This window comes from Penicillium chrysogenum (genome assembly GCF_028827035.1).
Source record: "Penicillium chrysogenum strain IBT 35668 chromosome Unknown utg000005l_segment0_segment0, whole genome shotgun sequence".
In the NCBI taxonomy this organism is placed as follows: Eukaryota; Fungi; Ascomycota; class Eurotiomycetes; order Eurotiales; family Aspergillaceae; genus Penicillium; species Penicillium chrysogenum.
In genome coordinates, this window is record NW_026622753.1 from 3845747 (window position 1) to 3862381 (window position 16635).

The 16635-nt window shown below is 49.8% G+C and overlaps 6 protein-coding genes across 6 annotated transcripts; 3 read left to right on the top strand and 3 right to left on the bottom strand.

The window, feature by feature from the left end:
- Positions 1 to 283: 283 nt before the first annotated feature.
- On the bottom strand, positions 284 to 1939 carry N7489_009845 (uncharacterized protein; the record flags this gene model as incomplete). Its single annotated transcript, XM_056715595.1, has 3 exons — positions 284 to 1081; positions 1141 to 1851; positions 1907 to 1939. The coding sequence occupies 3 exons, from the start codon at positions 1937 to 1939 to the stop codon at positions 284 to 286; spliced, it is 1542 nt and encodes a 513-aa protein (XP_056563217.1).
- An 888-nt stretch (positions 1940 to 2827) lies between these two features.
- Positions 2828 to 4266, top strand: N7489_009846 (fungal specific transcription factor domain-containing protein; the record flags this gene model as incomplete). Its single annotated transcript, XM_056715596.1, has 3 exons — positions 2828 to 3262; positions 3313 to 4023; positions 4084 to 4266. The coding sequence occupies 3 exons, from the start codon at positions 2828 to 2830 to the stop codon at positions 4264 to 4266; spliced, it is 1329 nt and encodes a 442-aa protein (XP_056563218.1).
- A 478-nt stretch (positions 4267 to 4744) lies between these two features.
- N7489_009847 (NAD(P)/FAD-dependent oxidoreductase) lies at positions 4745 to 6040 on the bottom strand (the record flags this gene model as incomplete). The annotated part of the gene is made up of 1 exon (XM_056715597.1): positions 4745 to 6040. One exon carries the CDS (start codon positions 6038 to 6040, stop codon positions 4745 to 4747), a length of 1296 nt encoding a protein of 431 aa, XP_056563219.1.
- Positions 6041 to 6517: 477 nt separating this feature from the next.
- On the bottom strand, positions 6518 to 8059 carry N7489_009848 (uncharacterized protein; the record flags this gene model as incomplete). Its single annotated transcript, XM_056715598.1, has 1 exon — positions 6518 to 8059. The coding sequence occupies one exon, from the start codon at positions 8057 to 8059 to the stop codon at positions 6518 to 6520; it is 1542 nt and encodes a 513-aa protein (XP_056563220.1).
- Positions 8060 to 8436: 377 nt separating this feature from the next.
- On the top strand, positions 8437 to 12739 carry N7489_009849 (uncharacterized protein; the record flags this gene model as incomplete). Its single annotated transcript, XM_056715599.1, has 7 exons — positions 8437 to 8479; positions 8538 to 9393; positions 9446 to 9544; positions 9593 to 11022; positions 11089 to 11274; positions 11336 to 12542; positions 12601 to 12739. 7 exons carry the CDS (start codon positions 8437 to 8439, stop codon positions 12737 to 12739), a joined length of 3960 nt encoding a protein of 1319 aa, XP_056563221.1.
- Positions 12740 to 13035: 296 nt separating this feature from the next.
- Positions 13036 to 16521, top strand: N7489_009850 (histidine phosphatase family protein; the record flags this gene model as incomplete). The annotated part of the gene is made up of 6 exons (XM_056715600.1): positions 13036 to 13362; positions 13411 to 13456; positions 13510 to 14269; positions 14329 to 14643; positions 14963 to 15196; positions 15255 to 16521. The coding sequence occupies 6 exons, from the start codon at positions 13036 to 13038 to the stop codon at positions 16519 to 16521; spliced, it is 2949 nt and encodes a 982-aa protein (XP_056563222.1).
- Positions 16522 to 16635: the final 114 nt, after the last annotated feature.

The following is a 16635-nucleotide window of genomic DNA, read 5'->3' on the forward strand; positions in this document are numbered from 1 at the left end:
CTTTATAGTGTTTACAATTTGGCTTTCGGCATATCTCGTTTTAGCTTAGCTGCATTGATACTACCGATGTCTATCGTATTAGTTTAGTTCAACGATATCCGGTGATTCGCCGTGATCTCCGAGTATGCCGGTTGGCTTCCGGAGAATTGCCGATTTATACCTTCCCCCGCTCAAAGGATTAGAGATCTGCAAGATATAATTCCACCTATCATCGATACGTGTATACGAAAGCTCAAAAAAAAAGGGAGATAAGAGTTCCATTTGCTACACATACACATCGAAGTTACTTGAGCCACTTGGAACCGACAGCGACAATCTGATCCCGTCGAGACACAAACAATGCAGAAAGCGCGAGAATCCCAACGCCAAAGGCCCACTTTGAAACAGCCGAAGTCGTGTCATTTCCATCCCGGTCAAACGGCGGGGTGACGGGTGCCATCATCTTGTGAGCCTTCTGGACCGAGTAGGGGGGATACCGCGCAGCGAGAAGCGCCTCCATCCACGAAGGCACGGCGTTGATGTGTGTACGAAGATGAGAGAAAGTCAAAATACCATGGGGGCCATGATAACGTCCCTGGCCGGAGTTCCCAACACCACCGAATGGCACGTCACGAGCAGCTATATGGAGACCGCAGTCATTGAAGGTCACGCCTCCGGACTGGGTCTCGTTCAAGATGCGAGCCTTGTCGGCATCTTGAGTAGTGAATGCGTAGATTGCGAGTGGATGCTCTCCTGCACGCGTCCAAGACAGAGCGGTATCGAAGTCGGCATCGACGATGGGGAGGATCGGACCGAAAAGCTCTTCGGAGAGAAGGGAATCGCCGGGCTTAACTCCGGTGACGATGGTTGGTGCGAAGTATCGACTTTGAGGTATCCTCTGACCACCATAGACGACTTCTCCGGAGGTCTGTTGGAGTAGATTGTCAAGGCGCTCGAAGTTGCGATCGTTGATGATGTGTGTGTAATACTCCGGGTTGTTGTCTTTGCCTCCAAGGAACGTGTCAAAGTGTCGGATCAAATCAGCGACAAGACGGTCTCGTAGGCTCGGGTGGACCAGGACATGGTTCACATTCAAGCAAATCTGTGTTCAGTCAAGACGAGTTAGCTTCTGATAGCTGGGGGTGAATGGTGTGGGCCTACCTGTCCAGCATTCATGAATTTAGTTGCGGCAATGTGTTTTGCAGTGAGATCGAGATTCGCCGACTCGGCGACAATAGCAGGACATTGACCACCCAACTCGAGTGTAACGGGGGTCAGATGCTTTGCCGCTGCTGCATGGATTATTTTGGCAATATTCGGGGATCCAGTGTAGAAAATGTGGTCAAAGCGATGTTCAAGGATGTACCCCATTTCTTGTGGACCAGCAGAAACACACCGGATCGCATCTTGGTCCATGTATTGGGGAATAATATCCATCAGGACATCTTGGGTGGCACTTGCCACATCCGACGGTTTGAGAATAACAGCACATCCAGCGGCAATCGCGGCAATCATGGGCTGCAGGAGCAGAGTGATAGGGAAATTCCATGCCCCGATAATCAGAGTCACACCAAGAGGTTCCTTGCGGACAGTGGCTCTTCCCAGGAAGTTGAGAGGATCGGACTTTTCCGGTCTCTCATCCTTGGTCCACTCATCCAGCTTTTTGAGAGTGCGAAGAATATCGGCCTGAGTATTAGCGCAGTCGCCGGTATAGGCTTCTTGATAGTGCTTATGCAGATCGGTATAAAGGGCATCGCAGATGCGCTTCCTGTTGTCCTCGACCATCCACCAAGCACGCTTCAGTTGACGACGCCTCCATTCCTTGTTCTTGGTGGTGCCAGATGCAAAAGCACCCTGGACACTTTGATACGCCTAGAGAATGTGAGCGACCTTAAATACCTCCAGGGCTAGTATGGATGGTATTTACCTGATCAAATTCGGCCGTAGTGCTGAATCCCATGGTGAGCTGATGTGGAGAAACCCCCTGAAAGGAACCTTGGAAGGCTGAAAGGTCCCAGTTATAGTGTGGGGGGTTTATCCGTTTTATCCCCGTGCACTTCACCTGGGTGCTTTTACCGAGGACCCCGGTCCGAGACTGCACTTGATTTGATACAAATAAGTTGTATGTAATCCTGAATGTGAGTTATGGGACTTTTGAGGTATGTATCCAGCCCATATCCACGTTGGACGTTAAAAGGGTAAACTTGAAGTCAGTGGGGCCGAGTAACTATGAAGGCACTTATCTGTCATTTCAATCATCTTAGGTATCAACTTATCAACTAGCAACCTTGGGATGGTATAGCCAAGTAGAACCCCAATCGAAGTCCCCCTTGTCACATGAAAGCAGAAGATAAATCCCAGAGTGGATAGTCCAATGTCAGCGAATAAGAATGAATATGAATACGAATGCCAATCAATCCTTTGTACTTATCTCCTTGGCTCGCATATAACAGGAGAAAATCCTCCACTCATGCGGGGTAGCCGTTAAAGAATGACCGCGATTTCAAGAGCTCGTACAGGCTGCTGGACATGTCGAGCACGACGGATCAAATGCGATGGTAATTCCCCATAAAACCTTGCACAAGCACCGTCCTAATCAAAAACTCGTTAAGAGACTCATCCAGTCTGCCGTCGTTGCGCCCGTCAAAATGCCCCATGCGGATACGGACTTCGTCTGGTCTGGCATGAGGAATCTTTAGCCCGAGGCATTTGCCATGGAAGGGCAGGCGTGTGGTCCAAGCGAAAAGATGCTCAAAAGAAGGAATCGTTAGAGCAGGTGGACGATAAACTATCGCTACAACCTGAGCATACGGGCGCTGATAGGACCTGGATGTTTTTGAACACGACTATGATCGATCTCCAGATCCATTTCGATGGTACCCAGCCCAGTTACAAAAGAATGAAACCATCTCCTCAGCCAAGCCCGTTGTCGCCTTGGCTGAATACCATCTCTCCTGGCCAGCGATCAGATTGCGATCCTGTGCTTATGTCCTACTTCGAACACATCATCTGCAGCAGTTCAACTCTGGCCGATAATGCGAATTACAATCCATATCGATATCTCATACTCCCCATGGCCCTACAGTCCAAGGGGCTATATCATGCCGCCTTAGCCATCGCAGCCAACACCCTCAAGCTGTCAGATCAGCGGTACCGGCTTCCGGCCTTGGAGCATCACCATCGGGCAATAAATCACCTGCGCAGTCTATTAAATAAAGACAACTGGACGGAAAATGAGCTGGATGAGATGCTCGGTCTGGTCTTGATGTTATGCTGGTTTGATGTACGACCACCCTTGCTTCCTTGACGAGAGAGCCTCCTAATTCCTTGCAGATATCAGATAGCAGTCGTCCTTCATGGGTCACCCATCTCAACGGGTTCCAAAATTTAATTCGGACACGAAAAGATCGCCCCGGTCGCTCATGTCACAGCCAAGAATTGGCGAGTTTCTTCAATCGCTATTTCGCCTTCCACATAGTCCTAGCCCGCACGGCGTTTCGGATCACTCCTCCTTCATCCCATATATCCCCTCTACCGCCGGACAGTATACTGGAAAAATCAGATATGATTGATCCATACATGGGATTGAGCCCTGCTCTCTTATTGATGATCGACCAAGTAGCCGAACTAGCGTGGACGCGTGAGGATGGCACCATAAAAATCAGCCGTAAAGATGTTCATCAACTCAAGACGGACCTCGATAGTCTTCAACAAAGGATACCCACAGAACATATCGATCCTGACATGGAGTGTGCTGCAATCGCTGAAGCAAATAGGCTTGGGGCCCTTCTTCTTCTGCACGAGATCTGTTCCACCAAACCGCCTGTTAATCGCTCTGGTATCCCGACACTGGAATCAGAGGAGAAGAATGTCTATGTTGAACGGATATTGTCCTTGATGTTGGAAAAGAAAGTAAATATGATGCGTACCGCAGTTACGCCTTTATGGCCTCTATTCTTGGCGGGGTGCTGTGCTCACAGGCAAGAGGAGAGGGTCGTTGTGTTGCAGTTGCTTAGAGAGCTGGAGGGTATTCGTCGATTTGGGGTATGTATATTCCTCTATTTCTTTCTCTGTTAGTTGACTAACATGTCACCCGTTCCTTAGAACATTACCCCTGCGATTGAAGTTGTCGAAATGGTTTGGCGCCAGCGGGATCTGTCCGTGCAAGATGAAAGAAAACTCCAGAGGGTCAATACACAGCAGCAGAAAGATCCCTTGCAAGAAGCCCGTTTCTCATGGGAGCATGCAATGGTCATGCTGGGCGGGTGGAAACTAAGCTTGACTTGAGCTTCTACGTGGTTAATGAGGGTTTTGTTTATTTTCTGTTCAAGCGAAATGATCTCGATTTGAATAGCCAATAGCCAAACTGTGTCTGAATTGTTCGACTCCATTCTCCTCTCACCCATCTAGACAGCTGATCGGCAACGGCTTGCAAGCTTTTGGAGTATCTATCCATCTTGTCGAACGTAACCTTATTTGGTTCAGAAATGCTGATATCTTCAATAATCGAGTGCACCTTTGGGATTTCTTTCTCCGGCTGACATAGAACCTGAGCATGTGCATGGGAAGTATAAATTACTTGGCAAGGAAACAACCATCTCGTGCAGTTCAGATTACATTCGTCAAATGGCCCAAGCCCTTGAACATGTTCTAGCAGCAGATATTACTAGTCGCAATTTTCTGCTTAATTCAGATCTATCTATCAAAACATGTGGTTTCAGCGAATCATCCACAGATACCTGATTCCTCAGACACCAACAGCGGATCATAGTTTAGCAGCATGGCCACTTTCACCTATCTGTCTACCCTTCCAGCCTGTAAGGTCGCTCAACTCCATCTCTGGGTCCAAGTGCGCCAGGTTTTTCGCAGTGCTCTTTTGTCCAGCTCTCCATTGCCATTGGCGCACGATCTCCTGGTCAAGAGTCCCCTCGAGCAAATCTGCGACATATTTTCCAACGACAGGAAGGAATTTAAACCCATGTGCTGACCCGCCGGTTGCCAGGAAGAGACACTTGTGAGTAGGATGAGGGGTGACAAGGAAATGCCGATCAGCTGTATCAGCATCCCAGCAAAGCCGTGTATAGCAGAAGGGTCTATCTGCAAGCTCGGGCAGCACGCGCCGCAGGTTCCTGCGCATTTGGGCTTCGATCTCAAGAGGGAGACCATCGGTGGGTGCCTGAATGAATGTATGCGGAACAGAAGTGGTGATACCAGACTTTGTGGTTTGTACATTGGTGATGAATTGACTGTGAGCCATCTTGAAGATTCCATCTTCTTGAGGTGGGAAGAAGTATCCCAGCTCTAGGTTATCCATGATGGGCATCGAGGCATAGTGTTTCGTTTCGGAGGGGGTGAGTTGGATATGAGCAACGCTATGTCCCTTGGCAGTCAACTGACCCTTCACGTCTAGCAGTGAAGGTGTCCAAGCTCCTGCGGCCAAGATGACCATGTCCGCCTCGTGTCTCGTGCCATCCGCAGTGACGACTCCCTTGCACTTGCCCGTAGTATCATCCAGTATCAGCTCTTGCACTTTCCCCTTTGTCTCCCCCGAAATGTATTTTACCCCGTTCTTCTGAGCAGCACCTGCCATCCGTTCGATAGCTGTACCGGCAGCTGCCCACCCGGCCGTTGGGTTCCACACATTGATATTCCACCCATCCAACTTGCCCGTGACAACAGAGAAGCGAGCACGAATCTGGTCCGGCGTGAGCCTCTCAAGACCATGTACTCCTAGCCTCTTACATGTCTCAATTGAACCCTCGACAAAGGGCCGAGACAGGTTCGCCGCGCTGAGAATCCAACCGGGGACATGGTAGAGACCATGAAACAGCGGCCAAGACCGCCACGCTTCAATCGACTCAATTCCAAGACGTGCATACAACGGCTCGTTATAGTCGCTGCGGATAATCTTGCTAATATCGGTGGAAGCTGCTTCGCAGGAGGGAGGTGGGTATGGATCCAGCACGTGAATGGAAGCGTAGCCGCGCTGTGAAAGATGGTATGCGGTCGAAGTGCCAAAACAACCGGCGCCAACGATGAGGATTCGCGCATCTTTGTCCATCATGTGAGTTGAATTGATTCCGTGACTTGATTTAACCTCTCAAACTTTGAGGGTGGTGCCGCCATATTTATTGAGCCATTTTGCTCCAAGCCGCCTACGTTCTGAGCATCTCATCTCGCTACCAGCTTCCTCGCGCACAATTGTATGCACCATGAATATATTCGTATGTGCGGGGCAGAAATCTACTGCTTCGTTCTAACCTTCCGATAAAGGTCTCACAGCTCGGGGTAGTCGGAGATTCTCCGAGTGGATAGTACTCGTTTCGACCTGCATTCTTTACCCAAACATCTATTTCCCCAAGGAATTACCCAGGCACTTAATCTTCCTTGATGCCATGTCCTTGGGACTGACAATTACATTATTCAGGGATTAGCAATTCCAAGGTTATGCCAAAGATAACATGTCCGGTTGAACGTCTTCTCATTTGACACCATATCCATCCTTATAAACAGCAACCCACATCTCCACGCACATTCACTAATAAGTATACCGGAAAGACCTTTTTTCTTTATCAGTCAGATCTGAAAATGCGACAACTTCCGATGTCTCCGCATTTGACTGGGCTTCCTTATCACGGCGGTTATTTTCCCATCGGCAAAGAACTCCATAGGAAAGAATGGAAACTATAGCCACAACAAGACAGCCCAGAAGACCCTCATATCCTCGGGAATACGAAGGTGCATCATCGGAACGGAAACACTGAGGACCAATGATGTTGCCAATACAATACGCCAAGAAGAAGATGGCGTTCATAGTCAACTTTTTGCTATGGCCGCTGGTGTTGGCCATTGGAAGCGAAGTGGACAGAACGTATGGCGCCCAATAGGTGTAGAATACATAGTATGCTGCCAGCAGCCCTTGCTGGTTCTCACGTGGCAGCTTCCACATCAGGATCGCGCAGACCATAGGGACCAGATTGGCAATGGCAATGATGTTGCAACGGGAGTTGGGTACGCTAGCTGCAATAAAGCCCAACAGAATCTGCCAAACCGTTACAAGAACACCGGTGGGGATACCCAGTACAGTAGTAATCAACGGGGAATACCCCAGACCGGTCACGATAATAGCTGAAAAGGTCACCAGACCACCATTAGGAATGTTCTGCGCCAGCGAAAACAGCGCCAGAAGCCAAGTCTTAGGGTCAAGTAGACACTCGCGCACTTGGTACCACCTGATGGTCTTGTCTTCCATGCCGGTATTGTTGTCTTTGACGCGCTCGAGGCAGACGAATTTCTCACGATCCGAGAAATACCAGCATTTCACGGGCGAATCGGGCAAGAAGATATACAAGACTCCAGCCCAGACAAAGGAGAAGACACCTAGCACAATGAAGAGCAATCTCCAGGGGCTTAATGCCGTATTTGTTTGGCCGATACCGTAGCTGACCAGGCCCGAGAAGACGGAGGAGAGTTGATTAAACCAAAACGCGACTCGAATTGGCTGCTCGCTTGTCTTCCACCACATTACCGTCAAAATACTAGAGATTGGAAATACAGCGGCTTCCGTCATGCCCATCAAGAAGCGCACTGTGGCTAAGCCCGCAAAGTTCTGCGTTGCCGCAGTACATAGCAGCAGAATTGCCCACCCCAAGACCATTCCCACATACAGTTTGGCCACAGGAAGCCGCTGGATGAGCAGTGCTGCAGGGTACTCAAAGGCGAGGTATCCAAAGTAGAAGATTGAGCCTACCCACGAGTACTGATCGCCAGTCAAGTGAGTGTCTGTTTTCATACCGTAGATCGCCGCATTTGAGATAATAACTTTATCAATAGCAGCTAGAACCACTGTCACCATGACCAAGGGAATGATAATCAGATCAATTTTCCACAGCACGCGACGTGCTTCAGTCTCTGTGACAGGTTCCACAGCGATAGCCGGGTCGAGACGAGCGAGGAATTGTGCTGCAACATCTTTGCCGCCGGCTTGGTTTTGGGCTTCAAGGATCTCTCCTGCTCGGGTCTTTTCTTGATCAAGTGCAGGTTGTATCTCCGGAGTGGCAGCTTGTTTTTCGTCTGCCATGGTAATGAAGTAAAGAAGCTTATATATCAGGTGGTAGGAAGGGGCATGTACACGTCGAAAACCAAGATAGTCATTTGGGGTGGCTTTATACCTCAGTCGACCATAAATGAACGTGAAAGAAAACCACCCAGGTGGTTATCTTCGAAAAGTCAGGTGAATTAGGGTTTGCGTGCGACAGGAAGGTCGGAGCGACTGATAAGCGGTGCTTCTCCGCGTTTGTCTCCCCGCTCTGTCTCGGCATCCACCAGCCGATTCGATTAGATTGTGGCGCCTTTTTTTATAAAGTACTTCGCCTCGACCTGCTGATTAGTCCCAGTGGAGATCCATAAAAGGAAGCCTTGGTCCTTGCTTTCTCAGGGCAGGACATATTGCACATTATGTCTACTCGATTGGATGCTCCAAGCATTAAGGTCGCCATCGGTGAGTTGCCAATCTCAGAATTTCTATACATAATACAAGTAGCTAATACGCCTTCCAGATCGTGGCGGTACTTTCACCGACTGTCTAGGTATTGTGGATGGTCACGATGAGGAAATCGTCGTCAAACTGCTTTCGCAAGATCCAGCCAACTACGCCGACGCTCCGATTGAGGGCATTCGGCGTATTCTAGAGAAAGCAACAGGCAAGACCTTCCCGCGCGATCAAAAGCTCACAACTGCCGACTTCTCCAATGTCAGCATCCGCATGGGCACAACAGTCGCTACCAACGCGTTGTTAGAGCGTAAGGGAGAACGTCATGCGCTCTTGATCACAAAAGGCTTCAAAGATGCCTTACGCATTGGAACCCAGTCTCGACCAAAGCTGTTTGCGCTCAACATCCAACGCCCTGATGTCTTGTATGAGGACGTTGTCGAGGTTGATGAACGTGTCACAATTGAGGATTATCAACAGAATCCCACTCCAGATAAAGATAGTCTGCAAGAAGCTTTGCAGTCAGATGGGTGTTTGAAGATGGGTGTTAGTGGAGAGGTTATTCGCGTCTTAGAACCTCTTGACGAGACAAGCACAAGACAAAGCCTTCAGCAGCTGTACGAGAAGGGTTATCGCTCTATTGCGGTTTCCTTGGTTCACTCATACACATTCCAAGACCATGAACTTGCAATTGAGAAGATTGCAAAGGAAATCGGTTTCACCCAGATATCCCTATCCAGCCAATTGTTACCCATGATTAAGATGACGTCTCGTGGTGCTTCGGCGACCGCAGATGCATACTTAACACCAGTCATTCAGCGTTATATCGAAGGCTTCCGCTCGGGATTCAAGGATGGACTCAGCTCTGCCAGCACACACTGCGAGTTCATGCAGAGTGATGGAGGTTTGGCTAACTTTGAAAAGTATGTTGACAATTATCTGGAGTTCAAAAAATGAATTTGGCTAATCCTGTAGATTCACTGGGCTTCGTGCGATCTTGTCTGGGCCGGCAGGCGGCGTTGTGGGCTATGCGGGAACTTCTTTCGATGAGACAGATAGGAAGCCAGTCATTGGGTGAGTCCGAATCACCTTACGCTATAAAGTGATCAACTAATTTTGCAGATTCGATATGGGCGGCACTAGCACAGACGTCTCCAGGTATGATGGAAAGTTGGAACACACATTCGAGAACACTATCTCCGGTGTGACAGTAATGGCACCCCAACTAGACATCAACACAGTAGCTGCGGGTGGTGGCAGCATCCTCTTCTGGCGACATGGATTGTTTGCTGTTGGTCCCGAGTCTGCAAGTGCTCATCCAGGACCAGCATGTTACCGCAAGGGAGGCCCTTTGACTGTGACTGATGCCAACCTTTTCCTTGGCCGCCTTCTTCCGGCATACTTCCCTAAGATCTTTGGCCCGAACGAGAATGAAGCTCTCGATTTCGAAATCACCCGGAAGAAGTTCACGGAGCTCGCTGGCAAGATCAATGCTGAGACCGGACAAAGCAAGTCCCCAGAAGAGATTGCGCTGGGTTTCATTCAAGTAGCCAACGAGTCTATGGCGAAGCCTATTCGAGCCCTCACAGAGGCTCGTGGGCACGACACTTCCGCGCATAATCTGGCCTGCTTTGGTGGTGCCGGAGGACAGCATGCTTGCGCCATTGCCTCTTCGTTGTCTATTGGAACTGTCATCATTCATCGATTCTCGTCTATCCTATCTGCCTATGGCATGGCTCTCGCGGACGTTGTCCATGAGGCCCAAGAGCCAGCATCAGGGGTGCTGGATCAGACAGCCATGAGGAGCATCACCGAACGTATATCTGCGCTGAAGTCAAAGGTCACTATCGCATTGGCCACGGACGGCATTAAGGAGACCCAGATTCAGCATGAGGTCTACCTCAATCTGCGATACCAGGGTACCGACAACTTGTTGATGGTGCTCGAACCTGATCACGGAGACTTTATTGCTGAATTTGTCAAAGAGCACAACCGCGAATTTTCCTTCACATTCCCCGGCCGTAACATTCTTGTTGAAGACATCCGAGTCCGTGGCATTGGGAAGGCAACCTCTATTGCGCCAGAAGCACCTCAACAAGAGCTCAAATCAGTCACAAAGAAGCCTGTGGGCCCAGAGAAGCAGGACGATTCATCGTCTGTGTACTTTGCCGGCGTCGGTGAAGTTGCTACGCCGGTCTTCTTCCTAGATAACATGCAACCAGGATATGTCCTGGAGGGTCCTGCAATGATCATTGACAAAACTCAAACTATTGTTGTTGAGCCAAATGCTACAGCTACGATTCTGTCTCGGCATGTGATTTTGGATGTTCAGTCTTCGAAGAAGCAGGCTGCCGATGCAACAGTCGTGGACCCTATCAGATTGTCCATCTTTGGTCATCGCTTCATGTCTGTTGCTGACCAGATGAGTCGAATGTTCCAAAAGACCTCCGTGTCAACAAACATCAAAGAGCGACTAGACTTCTCCTGTGCCGTGTTCTCTCCTGATGGAAAATTGGTTGCAAATGCGCCAAATGTGCCAGTGCATCTAGGAAGTAAGGCCTCGTTTCAAAAGTGTTGAGTGTTAGCCAAAGGGAATGCTATGCTAACATCTTCTTCAGGTATGGAGTATGCTGTTCGGTATCAGCATGAGAAATTCGGAGGCAATTTGAAGCCCGGCGATCACATTCTCACCAACCATCCTCTTGCCGGCGGAACGCATCTTCCCGACATTACTATTGTCACTCCCGTCTGGGATGGTGAGGGCAAAAACATTGTCTTCTATGTGGCCTCCCGTGGCCACCATGGTAAGCATGAAGCTGTTCTCCTTCCCCTTTACTATTGCCGTGCCGTTCTAACCAAAATCAGCTGAAATCGGTGGGATCGCCCCTGGATCTATGCCTTCAAACAGCAAGATGCTGTACGAAGAGGGTGCCATGACAATGGGCTTTAAGGTAGTATCAGAAGGCCGTTTTGACGAGGAGATAGTCCGAAAGTTCCTATATGATGAGCCCGCTTGGTACCCCGGCTGCAGTGGTACCCGCACATACAACGACAACGTCTCAGATTTGAAGGCGGCCATTGCAGCAAATCACAAGGGTGCACAGCTCCTGGAAGCTTTGGTGATCGAGAACACATTGGAAGTAGTCCACTTCTACATGGACGCAATCAAGCGCAACGCAGAGGTCGCCGTCCGTGAACTGCTCAGGTCCATTGGCCGCAAGAACGAAGGAGTTCCTCTTCGATTCTCTGACTTCATGGACGACGGCACCGAGATCAAGCTGGAAATTCGCATCGATTCTGACACTGGGTCTGCCGACTTCGACTTTACAGGCACGGGCCGGGAAACATTCAACTGTCTCAATGCCCCGAAAGCCATCGCCCATTCAGCCATTATTTACAGTCTGCGGACACTGATTGATGTTGACATTCCCCTCAACCAGGGCTGTCTCGCCCCGGTTAATGTGATAATTCCCTCTGGCACACTTCTCAATCCATCTGGGCATGCCGCTGTCTGCGCCGGTAATCCCATCACATCACAGCGTATTACAGACGTCGTCCTGGGTGCTTTCAACGCCTGTGCTGCCTCCCAGGGCTGCTGCAACATCATCTCATTCGGCATGGGTGGCGTTGATGCTAATACCGGCATTGAAGTTCCTGGATTTGGCGTTGGCGAGACAATCTGCGGCGGCTCAGGTGCTGGCCCATCTTGGAATGGCACCTCGGGCGTGCATGTCCACATGACAAATACACGCATCACAGATGCAGAGGTCTACGAGCTGCGGTACCCTGTAATACTCCGCAGGTTTTGTATCCGAGATGGCTCTGGTGGCGTTGGTCGATTCCGCGGTGGAGATGGTGTTATCCGTGAGTTGGAGTTCCGTATGCCTCTTTCGGTGTCTATGCTCAGTGAACGGCGCGTGTATCGCCCGTATGGGTTGGCGGGGGGTGAGCCTGGACAAGCAGGCTTGAATCTTTACCTGAAGAAGGAGCCCGATGGAACGGAGAGAATGATCAATATTGGAGGCAAAATGGAGCTCGTGGTCCAGCCTGGGGAGCGGATTCTGATTCATACGTGAGCACATCCTTCCCTGTTTATCTGAAGATGTATGCTGACAATTCTTTTGGCTTAGACCTGGAGGTGGTGGCTGGGGTAAGGCATCCGACAATGAATTAGCAACGAGCGACAGCAAGGCTCATCAGAATCCGTCGGCTTTCCAGCCTCGAGGAAGTGTGCACGCGTTCAGTGTCGCTGCCGAGGCGGCAATGTGACGGGTATATATATATACGGATGGAATATAGACGAGAATTCTTACAGACTTCAGTTATTTGATTTAGTTTGATTTAGCATTATGCTTTGATGTCTTCCATAATTTATTCGTGTTAATTATATGCAAATATACAAATATAGACATCTAAACATCTATAAAGCCTCGGTCTCAATCCCTTGTAGAATGCCCAGCCCGCACAAAGGGATTGACATAAGCACCTCCACAATCCATCCTTGGACGTGGACCAACTCATTCAACGCCTTGACCTTTTTGGATTGAGTATGGTTCATGGCAAACATGGCTTTCACTCGTTTGTTGAAGATCCCAATATTCCTCTTCACTGTTGCCCTGGGTCTCGTTATTTACCAAGCGTCTAAATCCTCGTTCCTCCAGTCTATTGCATCATCATCCGAAGAGCAATCTGTGTCGTCCTACTTTGGGAGCTGGAAAACATGGTTCCATCCATCTCAATCTAAGTCGACAGACTCAAAGCAGTCCCTGGCGAAGGGGTGGAATGTGCTCCACCACCTGGGAGGAAATGGGCCCTGGATTGAAAACGCCGGTGAAGGGCCAGCTTCGAATCTAGCACCCCCAGATGGCTGCTCAGTAGACCAAGTGCATTTAGTATGTCTAATGACAATTCCTTACTATGATTTTGCTAATACGATCCAGTTATCTCGCCACGGAGAACGATATCCAACACCCTCTGCCGGGAGTAGTAGGTCAGCCCATCAGTTAGGAGTAACATGTTTTAATGTTTCCCAATGGCAGGACATCTCCAGTTTCTGAAGCGAGTGAACGAGACAGGACTACCCTTGAATGGCTCACTTGAATTCTTGAATAACTGGACCTATTTCTCCGACAAACCCGAAAGAGACTTTGGTGAGTTGACCAGCACAGGCCCTTACGCTGGAACGCTGGGTGCATTCAGGACTGGTGTCATATTCAGGACACGATATGGAGATTTGATCCCCAAAGATATCCGCACGCATCTATGGGCAAGTGACTCGGGCCGTGTGATTGATACAGCCCGTCATTTCGCCTCTGGATTCTTTGGTCTAGACTGGGAGAGCTCTGGAAAAGCACAGTTGCAGATTGTTCCTGAATCTTTTGAAAGGGGCGGAGACACTTTGACTCCAGGTGATACCTGCCTCAAGTATCTCGAGGACACTATACTTGGCCATGACAATGGCATGAAGATGCTTGCACAATTCCAGGAAACATACATTCCTGCAATTGCAAGCCGCCTGATCGATGAGGACAATGTCGGTCTGAACAACTTCTCAAATGAAGATGTTTATGGCATGCAGGAGATGTGTGGGTTCGAGACTATGGTGCGAGGAACGAGTCAATGGTGTGAAGTGTTTACTGAGCAGGACTGGTATAACTTCGAGTATGCTCGCGACTTGTTGCTTTATTACCGTGCAGGTCCGGGCAACATATACGCTGGTGCGATGGGATGGCTCTGGTTGAATGCAACGACTGGACTGCTTCACGATGGACCAATCGTGGGAAGCATGTTCTTGAGTTTGTAAGCCTAGCCCATCATCCGTCCCGTGCGAAGCACATTTGTGCTAATTTGATACCCAGTGTACATGATGGCGATATAGCCCCATTCCTCACAGCACTAGGGATCTTCACTGGCGACAAGAAACTTCTTCCCACCCACATTGCCGCAAACCGGGAATGGCGCATTTCTCCCGTTCTCCCTATGGGCGCAAGGATCACGATTGAACGATTATCTTGCCCACCAGAACACGAGGATCCGTACGTCCGAGTTAACATCAATGATCGAATCATACCACTGCCTTTCTGCAAGTCAGGTCCTGGGGAGTCTTGTCCTCTCGATCAATTCGTGGAATATGTTCACCAACGAAGACACGAAGTAGGGGATTTTGCAGAACGGTGCGAATTGGAAGGGGATGCTGGATATATATCATTCTTGCATCAAAATTGACCTAGGTAATGCGACTGGCATCTGGAATTGATTTTTGTATTTCCCAATTTAGCATCATATGTGATATGTTTCCATATTAGATGGAGATGTTAAGGCTGGGGCTTAAACTGTATTGTGAAAAAAAAGGCTCATCCAATTGACCAAGACAACTCAATTTCTCAAAGATAAATCATTAGATGATTAAGAAAAGAAGAGATCAGAAGAAAAGACGAAATCGTGGAAGTTTTTGTAGATACGGCCCCACGTGACCGTATCCCGGCGAACCAGTGTTTACCAAAAGTTTTGGATCCCTCGATGCCGGACAAATTTACCCTTTTGCGCATTCATCTCGCAGAACCTCCCTTTCTCGAGCTCTCACTTTTTCACGTCTCTTCCCTCTGCGTTCACCTTATCCCTTGACTACATCCCATCTACCGTCATGGAGTACCACTCCGTCCCACTGGAGGAACGCGCCAGAGACGAAGATGGCAACCTCCTCCCTTGGGGTTATGTCTACAAAGAGTATGTCCAGTGAGATTTGTAGCTCCTTTCCTATCAAAGCTGACCAGCTCGTTCCCAGTGAATCTCGCAACCCTCGACGACCACCTGAAGAATCAGGACCCTTCGGCAAGAGAAGAAATGCTCGATACGATAATGCCCGCTCACGAACACGAACTGGAACACCAGCAAAGCGCGAGAACCCCAATGTCGCCGAGTTTGGTCGCCTATTCTCGCAACAACAGCAGGAGGAGGAGAAAACACACGGCTTGCCCAAATCATCATCGTCATCCAGTCTCGACAACCCACGGAAGCAAACAGAGAAGGTCGCCACCGAATGCATACTCTATGGATACAAAAACAAGGACAGCGAGTGGAAGGTGATCGACAAGTACGAGCGCATCTCCCAGGGTATGATCTGCGAAGACTACCCTCGCAACGACCCAAATCTAGCGAACCAATACACCCAGCTATTGAGCGGAGGCGACGTTGTCATCCGAAACCTGTCGGCCGATGCGAATCGCAAGTCGAAGCGCTATGCTGGTGGCTACCACTGGATCAAGGTTACCTACGACTCGACCCAGTCCGCAGACCGCGCGTGCTTCTACTCGCCACAGGAAATTGATGGGCACATGGTCTTCTGCGAGCTCTACAGTGGCCACGGCCCAGCCGAAGACGCCCCCATCCCTGCAGACTCTGCTGCGAGCAGTCGGGTTCGCAATAAAGCACCGCGCACCTTGACTACCTCACACTCGACCGCCTTCCTCTCCAACTCCAGCAAAGACCAGGACCGCATGACACTGCCTCGGTCCTTTGCCATGAACAACCTCTCCAGTGTACCGGATATCCCAGAGGACGAACGGCACTCGGTCGATTCTTCGACGGTCGCTGGTACCTCCGATGATACAATTACATCTACTGCAACCTCTGCCACTGCCACTGCCACACCCTCATTCCAACAAGGCAGTTTCAATACGACGACTTCTTCGTCGACATGGACGACAGGGGCTTCGTCCAGTAACGATCGCACCTCAGTCCATCAACGCCGAGCTCCCGGTCAAGCCGAACCCGCCCCCGACAACGAATTCATGACGCATATCCCCACCGTCCGTCGTACCAAGCTGCGCCCCATGGTCGAGGCACTCCCTCCACAGCCAACCATGACCGAGCGCATCCTCCGCTCAATCCCCATCTTGAGCTGGTTCACAGGTGACATCGTGGGCGAGGGCCCGCAACTCCGCGAGGACGGCACGTTCGATTCGGAAAGGTCTGGCCTTTATTGGAGGTTCTGGCATACGTTCGATTATTTCCTGAGGACGGATATGTGCGGACTGAAGGAGGATAGTTGAGGCGACATGAAGGCCATCGCGTACTATGGGAATGGAATACCTTTTTGTCTTTCATTCACTACATCACGGATCTTTCGTCACAATTGCGAAGGCTTGGGCGCGATCAACCTGAAA